Source organism: Oncorhynchus kisutch, linkage group LG15 (assembly GCF_002021735.2).
Source record: "Oncorhynchus kisutch isolate 150728-3 linkage group LG15, Okis_V2, whole genome shotgun sequence".
NCBI classification, from domain to species: Eukaryota; Metazoa; Chordata; class Actinopteri; order Salmoniformes; family Salmonidae; genus Oncorhynchus; species Oncorhynchus kisutch.
Genome location: NC_034188.2, coordinates 65,899,539 through 65,912,210, shown reverse-complemented (window position 1 = coordinate 65,912,210; position 12,672 = coordinate 65,899,539). Strand labels below are relative to the sequence as shown.

At 42.0% G+C, this 12,672-nt stretch overlaps 1 protein-coding gene across 5 annotated transcripts in view; it reads left to right on the top strand.

The window, feature by feature from the left end:
• Window positions 1-430: 430 nt before the first annotated feature.
• LOC109905718 (multidrug and toxin extrusion protein 1) overlaps window positions 431-12,672 on the top strand; it is a 14,946-nt gene continuing 2,704 nt past the window's right edge. For 2 of the 5 annotated variants that reach the window (XM_031790851.1, XM_031790850.1), the window contains exons 1-15: window positions 431-680; window positions 1,080-1,181; window positions 1,437-1,505; window positions 2,017-2,165; window positions 2,395-2,437; window positions 4,900-4,944; window positions 5,032-5,129; window positions 5,262-5,359; window positions 8,083-8,196; window positions 8,420-8,487; window positions 8,711-8,819; window positions 8,951-9,026; window positions 9,315-9,384; window positions 12,117-12,249; window positions 12,511-12,605. In XM_031790851.1, the coding sequence (XP_031646711.1) occupies window positions 522-680; window positions 1,080-1,181; window positions 1,437-1,505; window positions 2,017-2,165; window positions 2,395-2,437; window positions 4,900-4,944; window positions 5,032-5,129; window positions 5,262-5,359; window positions 8,083-8,196; window positions 8,420-8,487; window positions 8,711-8,819; window positions 8,951-9,026; window positions 9,315-9,384; window positions 12,117-12,249; window positions 12,511-12,605 (1,428 nt within the window). In that variant the 5' untranslated portion in view covers window positions 431-521. The remainder of the gene's footprint in view (window positions 681-1,079; window positions 1,182-1,436; window positions 1,506-2,016; window positions 2,166-2,394; window positions 2,438-4,899; window positions 4,945-5,031; window positions 5,130-5,261; window positions 5,360-8,082; window positions 8,197-8,419; window positions 8,488-8,710; window positions 8,820-8,950; window positions 9,027-9,314; window positions 9,385-12,116; window positions 12,250-12,510; window positions 12,606-12,672) is intronic. The other 3 variants (XM_031790853.1, XM_031790854.1, XM_031790852.1) reach the window with 3 other exon arrangements.

The window sequence follows — 12,672 nt, the reverse complement described above, 5'->3', positions numbered from 1 at the left end:
CATCCCTCTAGTGCCCCTCTGTTTGATCTTTCAACTGATGGGACTGTCCCCTACCATCGACTTTCTTTCAGAGGCTTTTACAGCTTTAGACCTTTGTAAATGTCATTGTTAAAAGTGCCTAGTCGTGTTTGAAATCGACTACATTACAGTCGGTGACAAAATACTTACTGATCTACAAATCATCTTAAATGACTACTCATTATTAGTAGATGTGCCAGTCTGCTCAGTCATTTATCAGCTACTGAGAAAACGGCCTCAGAGAACACGGCCTCTGAGAAAGGAAAGAGCTCCATCATCTGGTGCAGTTGCAGAATTGACAAAACACTGTGAACTTTGTCCATCAGTGGATTGGCAGTCATGTTTACAATGCCAGTTGAGATTGCTTGTGTACAGCTAAATCAGAGATAGGAAGTGACATAGTCCGTCATCAGATCGGAAGTCTCACTCTGGCAGCTGGTAGCTAGAATACCACCTTGTTCTTACTTGACCATACAGACTTTTCCGAGTGACAGTCTTGAGAAATGGATACTAATGTAAATGTGGAGAGTAGGACGAATGGGAATGAAAGCTCTTCATATTCATTGACAATATTTGGGAACCGTTTGAGATGTATTCGCAGGTTGATTCCTGTTGACTTCAAAAAAGAAATGATTGAATTATCAACATTGGCTGGGCCTGTGGTAACAAACATCTTTATTACATCTTTTATGTCCACAATTAATTCAGAGTTATATGAAACCGTACATTTCTAGATTCAATTATTATTGTTATTTAGCAGTGTTTCTTATATAATATTGAATTCACTTAAAGGCCACTGGCACACTGGCTAATTATAGATTACTGGCATCTGGCACACTGGCTAATTATAGATTACTGGCATCTGGCACACTATAGATGTTTTTTCATCACTTCATCTGTCACCTTGCCTGTTTATCCTGAATTACTTTGAATGACCTCAAACCATAGATTTGATGCATGTATAACACTTCAGTGTTAGGCCTATTCACTATACAGATTCCTGATAGAATACACAAGTACATCAACTGATTTATCAAATGTTGTGGTTGTATCGGCACCAGGTTATGGCTCAGCTCATGGTCTTTTTAGTGAGTTTCGTCAGTACAGTTTTCTGTGGCCATTTGGGGAAGACAGAACTGGCAGGGGTGGCTCTCGCCATAGCTGTAAGTATTGATTGACTTATGAGTTTAAATAACTTTTTTTATTACAACAATAGTGGGTAATATTATACTGGGTACCAGTATGTTTGTGCCATAATGTGACTTCTGCCACTTCGTGTCATGTCAAACATGATGGCACAAACAGACTGGTACCTAGCTGTGGTAATATTGCATAACTGTTGAAATTACAGCACACTATGAAATTTACAGTTTCAACCAATTTCAAAATTTCTCAAAATCTCTGTTCTGGTCTTCCAGGTGATTAATGTTACAGGTATCTCCATTGGGGCTGGTTTATCATCAGCGTGTGACACACTCATATCTCAGGTAGGTATGAAACCTAGTCTGTTTCCTCCTCCTAACACAGACCACTGTCCGAAAATTTTTACCAATAGCATCGTCGTCATAGCTCTGGTCCAGGGGCTCCTACACAGCTTGTTATTGCTCAATATCAGTAAACTGCATGTAATCACCACTGGGATTATTATTTGACCCTGTTGGTCATCTATGAACGTTTGAACATCTTGGCCATGTACTGTTATAATCTCTACCCGGCACAGCCAGAAGAGGACTGGCCACCCCTCAGAGCCTGGTTCCTCTCTAGGTTTCTTCCTAGGTTCCTGCCTTTCTAGGGAGTTTTTCCTAGCCAACTTGCTTCTACATCTGCATTGATTCCTGTTTGGGGTTTTAGGCTGGGTTTCTGTACAGCACTTTGTGACATTGACTGATGTAAAAGAGCTTTATAAATACATTTGATTGATTGATGTAGCACCCTGGACCATAGCTACAGTATCCTGCCATTCCACTCAAAGATGAACTTGATTATTTCTCCCTGCAGACCTTTGGGAGCCGCAACCTCCTGAAAGTTGGGGTCATTCTACAGAGAGCCATCCTCATTCAACTTCTGGCCTGTTTCCCATGCTGGGCTATTCTCATCAACACAGAACCCATCCTCCTGGCTGTCAAACAGAGCCCAGAGGTCGCCAGGTAGGTCAAACTCTTCCAGTCACTGCACACAGTAAAATGGCACCCTATTCCTTACATAGTGCTGTACTTTTGACCAGGGCCCATAGGGAATAGAATGATATTTGGGACACAGGCTATGTCTGTGAATGTGTCTGTTTTCTGTGATTCACAAGTGACATGTAGAGATTGGTTTGTAGAATGTGATTACTGTTTTGGATCATTCTGATAGAGCTCTCTTATGTCACTTTAGGTTGTCTCAGATCTATGTGAAGATTTTTATGCCAGCACTCCCAGTGAGTACATCTATCTACCCAGACACATGTGAACACAGTCGATTAAGCAGTAGTGTAAAATAAAAATACTTTAAAGTACTACTTAAGTAGTTTTTGGGGTATCTGTACATTACTTTACTATTACTATTTTTGACAACTTTTACTTCCTAAAGAAAATAATGTACTTTTTACTCCATACATTTTCCCTGACACGAAAAAGTACTTGTTACACTAAGGCTTAGCAGGTCAGGAAAATGGTCAAATTCACGTACTTATCAAGAGAACATCCCTGGTCATCCCTACTGCCGCTGATCTGGCAGAATCACGAAACACAAATGCTTAATTTGTAAATAATTTCTTAGTGTTGGAGTGTGCCCCCGGTAATCTGGACCCTTTCTTTCTAGAACTATCTGCCGAAAATGTTGCAACCCCTATTACTAGCCTGTTCAACCTCTCTTTCGTGTCATCTGGGATCCCCAAAGATTCAGAGCAGCTACGGTCATCCCCCTCTTCAAAGGGGGAGACACTCTAGACCCAAACTGCTACAGACCTATATATATCCTATCCTGCCTTTCTAAGGTCTTCGAAAGCCAAGTCAACAAACAGATTACCGACTATTTCGAATCCCACCGCACCTTCTCCGCTATGCAATCTGGTTTCCACGCTCAAGGTCCTAAACGATATCTTAACCGCCATCGATAAGAAACAATACTGTGCAGCTGTATTCATTGACCTGGCCAAGGTTTTCGACTCTGTCAATCACCACATCCTCATCGGCAGACTCGATAGCCTTGGTTTCTCAAATGATTGTCTTGCCTGGGTCACCAACTACTTCTCTGATAGAGTTCAGTGTGTCAAATCGGAGGGCCTGTTGTCCGGGCCTCTGGCAGTCTTGGGCCGACTCTCTTCTCTGTATACATCAATGATGTCGCTCTTGCTGCTGCTGTTGAGTCTCTGATCCACCTATTTGCAGACGACACCATTCTGTATACTTCTGGCCCTTCTTTGGACACTGTGTTAACAACCCTCCAGACGAGCTTTAATGCCATACAACACTCCTTCCGTGGCCTCCAACTGCTATTAAATACAAGTAAAACTAAATGCATGCTTTTCAACCGATCGCTGCCTGCTCCTGCCTGCCCGTCCAGCATTACTACTCTGGACAGTTCTGACTTAGAATACCTAGGTGTCTGGTTAGACTGTAAACTCTCCTTCCAGACTCACATCAAACATCTCCAATCCAAAGTTAAATCTAGAATTGGCTTCCTATTTCGCAAGAAAGCATCCTTCATTCATGCTGCCAAACATACCCTCGTAAAACTGACCATCCTACCGATCCTCGACTTCGGCGATGTCATTTACAAAATGGCCTCCAAAACCCTACTCAATAAATTGGATGCAGTCTATCACAATGCCATCCGTTTTGTTACCAAAGCCCCATATACTACCCACCATTGAGACCTGTACGCTCTCGTTGGCTGGCCCTCGCTTCATACTTGTCGCCAAACCCACTGGCTCCAGGTCATCTACAAGACCCTGCTAGGTAAAGTCCCCCCTTATCTCAGCTCGCTGGTCACCATAGCAGCACCCACCTGTAGCACGCGCTCCAGCAGGTATAGCTCTCTGGTCACCCCCAAAACCAATTCCTCCTTTGGCCGCCTCTCCTTCCAGTGCTCTGCTGCAAATAACTGGAACGAACTACAAAAATCTCTGAAACTGGAAACACTTATCTCCCTCACTAGCTTTAAGCACCAGCTGTCAGAGCAGCTCACAGATGACTGCACCTGTACATAGCCCATCTATAATTTAGCCCAAACAACTACCTCTTCCCCTACTGTATTTATTTATTTAGCTTCTTTGCACCCCATTATTTCCATTTCTACTTTGCACAAATCTACCATTCCAGTGTTTTACTTGCTATATTGTATTTACTTCGCCAACATGCCCTTTTTTTGCCTTTACCTCCCTTATCTCACCTCATTTGCTCACATTGTATATAGACTTATTTTTCTACTGTATTATTGACTGTATGTTTGTTTTACTCCATGTGTAACTCTGTGTTGTTGTATGTGTCGAACTGCTTTGCTTTATCTTGGCCAGGTCGCAATTGTAAATGAGAACTTGTTCTCAACTTGCCTGCCTGGTTAAATAAAGGTTAAATAAAAATTAAATAAAAATCAAATCTGTAAATTACATAAACCAAAAATATTGTGGCTTCTGGTTTGCGTAATATAAGCTATTTCAAAATATTTATTTACTTTTGATACTGAAGTATATTTAAAACCAAATACTTTTAGACTTTTACTCAAGTAATATTTTACTGGGTGACTTTCACTTTTACTTGAGTAATTTTCGATTAAGGTATCTATACTTTTACTCAAGTGTGACAATTGGATACTTTTTCCACCACTGCAATTAAGATAATAATGAATTTATCATGTCAATAACTTACTGAAACATGTTCATCATACATTTTTTAACAGGCCACTTTTATTTACCAGCTGGAGGCCAGATATCTACAGAATCAGGTTAGAGCTAACCTAGACCTCAGTCAGTTGGCCTGCAAAGAGAATAATCACCTGATCATTTGATCTGAATGAGACTTTGTCCTTCAGGGAATCATATGGCCGCAGGTCATCACAGGTGTGGTGGCTAACCTACTGAATGCCCTCATCAACTACATCTTCCTCTATGTTCTGGGCCTGGGTGTAGCGTGAGTGTCATCCCCAAACAGTGATTATTCTCTCATCACCATTACCATTGAGGGCTATAGGATTGGATGGTAATTGTTAGCATTGAGGGCTATAGGATGTAATGTATGTTGTGGATTGTTTTTGGGTGACAGTGGGTCTGCGTGGGCCAACACCATCTCTCAGCTCTCTCTTGCTGTTATGCTCTATAGCTACATCATATGGAAGGGACTACACAAGGCCACCTGGGCAGGTGAGACATGATTACACTAAAGTAGATCTTATACCACCAAATCCACAAACTCTTTGAACTGTCTGACTTGAATGGACCCCATACAAAGTGATGCATAATATGCATTTATTACAGTTTTTTCCAACTGCTTACACACGTTTTCAAAACTGTCAAATTCTTTCAAAACACTACACACAATTCCCAAAACTGCACACACAAAATGCAAAATGCAAAATGCCTCACATCTCTTCAAAATGTAACACTGCATTCAAAATGCCATAAACACATGTCAGAATGAAGCATTTGCATCAAATGGCAAACACTGCTTTCATAATAGTACATTTTTGGATATACCATGTAAACACTGTTGTTCTAAATCCAAAGCTCTTTGGTCTTTCATAGGCTTATATCTTCATTTCAGTACAATGTTCTACAGTTAAAGTAATCTGCTGAGAGGGGTAACAAGTACACTGTAAACACCAATGCAATGTAGAAACAGAGAATATTTATTAGGCCAAACATTACTGTTGTATACAGTAGCATACAACAAAACCATAAACATATGTAAACCAAAAGTATATTGTTTAGAATACAGTAAAGAACACAATTGTGTGTGTGGGGTCCCGGAATTGGTAGGGGTTGGTGGGGGGGTGGGGGGGGGGGGTGCTAAGCTACGCTCCATCTCTTCTCCGGCCTGGGTCTGGCTACAATACTTTGTCCACAACACAAGATACGTTTTCTCTTGCCAAACATGGAGGGGGGTATCTCCTAGCATGGCGTATCCAACCTTGGACAGAGGCATCCTCTATGTCCCCACATGGTGGGAAGTATCTCCTAGCATGGCATATCCAACCTTGGACAGAGGCAACCTATATGTCCCCACATGGAGGGAAGTATCTCCTAGCATGGCGTATCCAACCTTGGACAGAGGCAACCTCTATGTCTCCACATGCGTCCTCCATTACCTGGAGAAGCGGCATGCGGGCATAGGGTTGGCGATCATACACTTTCCAGCGCCAGGCTGAGAAGAATTCCTCTATGGGATTTAGAAAAGGTGAGTATGGGGGTAGGTACAAAACTACAAATTGTGGATGGGTGGCACACCAGTTTTGGACCAGAACAGCCCGGTGAAAACTAACATTGTCCCATAAAACCACAAATCTAGCAGGCTCCTGATCTGGATCAGGGACAAGCATTGTGTAAATTGCATCCAGAAAAGTGAGCATATGGCCGGTGTTGTACGGACCCAGTGTGGCATTGTGATGGAGGACCCCGTTTTGAGTGATGGCAGCACATATAGTTATATTACCCCCACGCTGTCCAGAGACATTGGTAATTGCCCTCTGTCCTATTACATTTCAACCTTCAACCTCATCCACGTAAATATATTCATGGCGAATTACATGGGCATCCAGCTCCAATACTCTCTGTAACAGACAAAGGGATATACAGATGAGTAAATATGATATGTCTGAAGTACTGGAAGTAGTGTTGCATACATACCTCTACAAAGTCATGTCACATATTCTTGACTCTGTCAGAGTTTCTCTCAAATGGCACCTTGTAAAGTTGTTTCATCGTCACTCGGTGCCGTTGGAGGATGCGTTGTATGGTCGACAGGCTTACAGCATTGATGTTCTTAAATATGGTGTCATTCTTCAAGATATGCTCTCTTATCTCTCGAATCCTAATTGCATTGTTGGCCAAAACCATATTTATAATTGCAGTCTCTTGTACATCTGTAAACAAGCGTCCTCGTCCTCCATGATGTCTTTGCCTTTCCACTCTGTACAGAATTCAAACACAGTATGTGTTCAGCATAGGAACTGTAAACAATGTACAAAAAAATGTAACCAACCTCATTCATTCAATGCAGTGCAGTAAATGGATGGCTTAGAGTTACAAATGTTTATGCAATACTATGCAGTCATACGTATTTTACAGTACATTATTGTAATGCTAAAATAGTCATTAGATAGTTGCATACCTGTTCTCATTTCTGAAGGTTTGAATTATGGGCGCCACTGTAAATCGACTCAAGTTGGTCAAACTGTGGTTGATCAAATGATCAACAAGTGTTGCCCTAATCTCATCAGAGATGGCTCTCCTTCCTTCTCTTCTTTGCCCTAGTCCTCTTCTTCCTCTTCCTCTCCCTCCTACTCCTCTTGCTCTCTGTCCATTGTTGGCATCCATTGTTCAAAACAGGTAATCTGACCTTTGACCTATTTATAGGCCTATACTACAGTAAAGCAGTGATTGGTTAGTGATCAGTTAAGCTATAAGTGTTTGCACATGTGTGTGTGTGTGACCTGGTGAGTAAGTATAGCATTTTGATTAGTTGTGTTTGGAAAAGGAAAGCAAGTCACTTCCTGTTAGATATTTGTGTTTTAGGTAGAGAATTGTGTGTAGTGTTTTGAAAAAAGTGTTTTATGCAATTGACAACTGAGTCAAAGGCTGAGAAATAGCTTATGGTTTTGGATATTTAGTGTGTAGTTTTGCACTTTGAGTGAGAGGTTTCAAAAATCGTGTGACATGAAAAGATTTTGTGTGTAAGCAGTTGGAAAAAACTGTAATATGCATTTATTGAGGGACAGCAGTGCAATGTCAAACCAAGTGTGCTGTTTTTGGCTTCCTAATGCATTAACACAGCATGGTTTTGGTTCAGACCCAAACACCTTCTGTGAGAACATGAGCATTAACCTTTCAGTGAGGTTCCCAGTGTCTGAGCCTTGTTATCCTTGTAGGCTGGTCTTGGGAATGCCTGGAAGACTGGGACACATACGTCCACCTGGCCATTCCTAGCATGATCATGCTGTGTGTGGAGTGGTGGACCTATGAGATTGGAGGTTTTCTAGCAGGTACGTTTGGCGTCTGGTTATTTTGTTATTTAGCTATCTGGTTGTTTTGCATTGAAGTCTATGAATGTCATTGAATGTCTCTCTATTGTTATTTGTTTTAGGTGAAATGGTGTTCTAGATTTTACTGTTTGCTTGTGGGTATTTCTACACATTACACACTGTTTAGATGTTACAGTGTTTCTGCTTTGGTTTGATATCCTGTCTCACTACCTCTCAATGGCAGGTCTGATAAGTGAGGTGGAGCTTGGAGCACAATCAGTCGTCTACGAACTGGCAAACATTTGCTACATGGTAAATATATAGTTAAGACTTTTTTAAAAACTTTTTGGCAAATGTTCATCCATCATACCATATTTTACACTAGTCACATAGAGAGTGAGCCGTGTGTGTGTGTGTGTGTGTGTGTGTGTGTGTGTGTGTGTGTGTGTGTGTGTGTGTGTGTGTGTGTGTGTGTGTGTGTGTGTGTGTGTGTGTGTGTGTGTGTGTGTGTGTGTGTGTGTGTCTGTGTTGTCAGTTCCCTCTAGGGTTCAGTGTGGCAGGCAGTGTGAGGGTGGGCAATGCTCTGGGGGCTGGAGATACAGAGCAGGCCAAGCTGTCTGCCAAGCTGGCCATGTTCTGTGCTGGTATGTGTGTAGACCTCAAATAATATTTCAAAGATTGACAAGAGAAAATAAAGCATTAATACGATAATTAAATGATACATTTCACTAAAGAAATGTGTTCAGTCTATGTATGACCTTTTGTCTCTGTCCAGGGTCAGTTTCTGTGTGCTTGTCGGTTCTTGTTGGGATACTGAAGGACAAAATCTCCTATGTCTTTACATATGATGAGTGAGTAATGTAGTCTGTGGTAATTTACCACTACAGATTTGCTTCTGTGGCTTTGGGAACTGTTGTTCATCGCCATGACTTTGCAGTTTGTTGTGTTTTAATACAACCCTGGTGTGTAATGTATCTGTGTATGAGCGTGAACATTAATGACCTTTTTTATGACATAGCAGAAGTACACAGTCATGAACTTTGCTTACATGTTCCTTCACACTTTAACTAGGATGAGATGTCTCTGTCATTGATTTACATAACTGAATGTATTTCTTCCCCCTGAATTTCTACCAACAGGCAGATCAGAGAGAGGGTTGCTCAAGTTATGGCTTTCTACGCCCCTTTTCTTCTGTTAGATGCAATATCGGTAAGGAGTCAATGCTGCTACTGTATCACAACTTATAGCTCCCTTTACTCATCACATTACAGATCCACTCTTTATAATATCAAAGGTACTATTATAACAGGTACAGTGCATTAAGGAAAGACTTCTTCCACATTTGTTACATTACAGCCTTATTCTAAAATGTATTACATTATTTCCCCCCTCATCAATCTATACACAATACCCCATATTGACAGAGCAAAACCAGGATTACATTTTTTTTCACAAATGTATAAAAAAAAAAATATATATATACTGTGTATATATGTATATATATATATTACATTTACATAAATATTCAGACCCTTTACTCAGTACTTTGTTGAAGCACCTTTTGGCAGCGATTACAGGCTTGAGTCTTCTTGGTTATGATGCTACAAGCTTGGCACCACTGTATTTGGGGAGTTTCTCCCATTCTTCTCTGCAGATCCTCTCAAGCTCTGTCAGGTTGGATGAGGAGTGTCACTGCACAGCTATTTTCAGGTCTCTCAAGAGATGTTCGATTGGGTTCAAGTCTGGGCTCTGGCTGGGCCACTCAAGGACATTCAGAGACTTGCATTGTCTTGGCTGTGTGCTTAAGGTCATTGTTCTGTTGAAGATGAACCTCACCCCAGTTTGAGGTCCTGAGCACTCTGGAGGAGGTTTTCATTAAGGATCTCTCTGTAATTTGCTCTGTTAATCTTTCCCTCAATCCTGACTAGTCTCCCAGTCCCTGCCACTAAAAACCATCCCCACAGCATGATTCTGCCACCACCATGCTTCATCTTAGAGATGGTGCCAGGTTTTATCCAGACATGATGCTTGGCATTCAGGCCAAAGTGTTCAATCTTGGGCATCCCGGGTGGCTGCGTTGCAGTGCTAGCTGTGCCACCAGAGATTCTGGGTTCGCGCCCAGGCTCTGTCGCAGCCGGCCGCAATCGGGAGGTCCGTGGGGCGGCGCACAATTGGCCTAGCGTCATCCAGGTTAGGGAGGGTTTGATATCCTTGTCTCATCACACACTAGCGACTCCTGTGGCCGACTTCTGTGGCCGGGCGCAGGGCACGCTAACCAGGTCGCCAGGTGCACTGTGTTTCCTCCGACACATTGGTGCGGCTGGCTTCCGGGTTGGATGCGCGCTGTGTTAAGAAGCAGTGCGGCTTGGTTGTGCTTCGGAGGACGCATGGCTTTCGACCTTCGTCTCTTCCGAGCCCGTACGGGAGTTGTAGTGATGAGACAAGATAGTAATTACTAACAATTGGATACCATGAAATTGGGGAGAAAAGGGGGTAAAAAAAAGTGTTCAATCTTGGTTTCATCAGACCAGAGAATCTTGTTTCTCATGGTCAGAGCCCTTTAGGAGCCTTTTGGCAAACTCCAAGCGGGCTGTTATGTTCCTTTTACTGAGGAGTTGCTTCCGTCTACCACAAAGGCCTGATTGGTGGAGTGGTGCAGATATGGTGGGCCTTCTTGAAAGTTCTCCCATCTCTGGAGCTCTGTCAGAGTGACCATTAAAGGGGTAAACTACCTCTTTACCTCTGTAGTCTGGTCTCCTTCACCACCAGCAGTTACCATACCCGATCTGCTAGGTGGTTGCTACTTAAAGTCCCCAGTACATTCACAGTATTAGGCAATACTGCCTTCTCTTCTTGTGCACCAGACACATTCTTTTATTTAACCAGGTAGACTAGTTGAGATCAAGTTCTCATTTACAACTGCGACCTGGCCAAGATAAAGCAAAGCAGTGCGACACAAACAACAACAGAGTTACACATGGAATAAACAAACATACACAATAACATACACAATAGAGAAAAAGTCTATATACATGGAATAATCTACAATCCAGGCTTCATCTAGATATGTTAGTGCCACTGAATGAATTTAAAATATTGAAGGGAGACTCTTAGAGAGGAGTCTAAATGCTTTTTTAGGTTGGATCATGTTGCTGTATTGTATTGTTCTATGGTTTAATTCTGTAATGTATTGATTGTTGCTGCCTTCTTGGCCAGGTCTCCTTTGAAAAAGAGACTCTGGGTCTCAATGAGTTTTTCCTGGTTAAATAAAGGTTACATTTAAAAAATATAAACCAATTGGTCACCTCCCTGACCAAGGCCCTTCTCCCCCGATTGTTCAGTTTAGCCGGGAAGCCAGCTCTAGGAAGAGTCTTGGAGGTCCTTCTCACATTTAAGAATGATGGAGGCCACTGTGTTCTTGGGGAACTTCAATGCTGCAGAAATGTTTTGGTACCCTTCCCCAGATCTGTGCCTCAACACAATCCTGCCTCGGAGCTCTAAGGTCAATTCCTTTGACCTCATGGCTTGGTTTTTGCTTTGACATGCACTGTCAACTGTGGGACCTTTACAAAGAAAGGTGTGAGCATTTCCGAATCAGGCCCATTAAATTTAATTTACCACAGTTGGACGCCAATCAAGTTATAGAAACATCTCAAGGATGATCAATGGGAACAGGATGCACCTGAGCTCAATTTCGAGTCTCATAGCAAAGGGTCTGAATACTTATGTAAATAAGGTATTTCTGTTTTTTATTTGCAAAAATGTCAAAAAAATCTGTTTTTCGCTTTGTGATTATGGGGTTTTATATGTAGCTTGATGTGGATTTTATTTGATACATTTTAAAATAAGGCTGTAACATCAAGGGGTCTGAATACTTTCCGAAGGCACTGTATGTTTGTAGTACAACAGTAACTGGGTCTCTGTTTCTCCTGGTTTCCCAGGCTGCCTCAGGTAGTATTATAAGGGGTGCAGGTAAGCAGAAGGTTGGGGCGATATGCAACATCCTGGGTTACTATGGGGTTGGCTTTCCTATTGGAGTGTCCCTGATGTTTGCTGCCAAACTAGGAATCATGGGTAAGAACATCTATAAATGTGTTTCACATTTTGTCCTTTGAATTTATGGAGTAATATTTCATTCCCTTTTTAGTCTTTTGATTGCTCCCGTATTGCACCTGGGCGCCTGACTGTTTCGTAATTAACAACATTACATTGTTGGTTTGTGTGGCAAGGTGACAAGTTGGCTAAAGCAAAGACAAACTGGTGCCAATCTCCCTACTGCTTCCTTCAGGTGTCTTCACTTTGACTGTCACTGTTATGCTTTGTCTCCACCCCCAGGCCTGTGGACCGGTCTGTTTACCTGTGTGTTCCTACAGTCCTCCTTCCTCATCTTCTACCTATCCAGAATGAACTGGAAGAAAGCCACTGTAGAGGTGAGGGAACAAAGGCACAACACTCAAGTCTTTATTTCATTTCATGTAAATGCCTTGAAGAGGATAT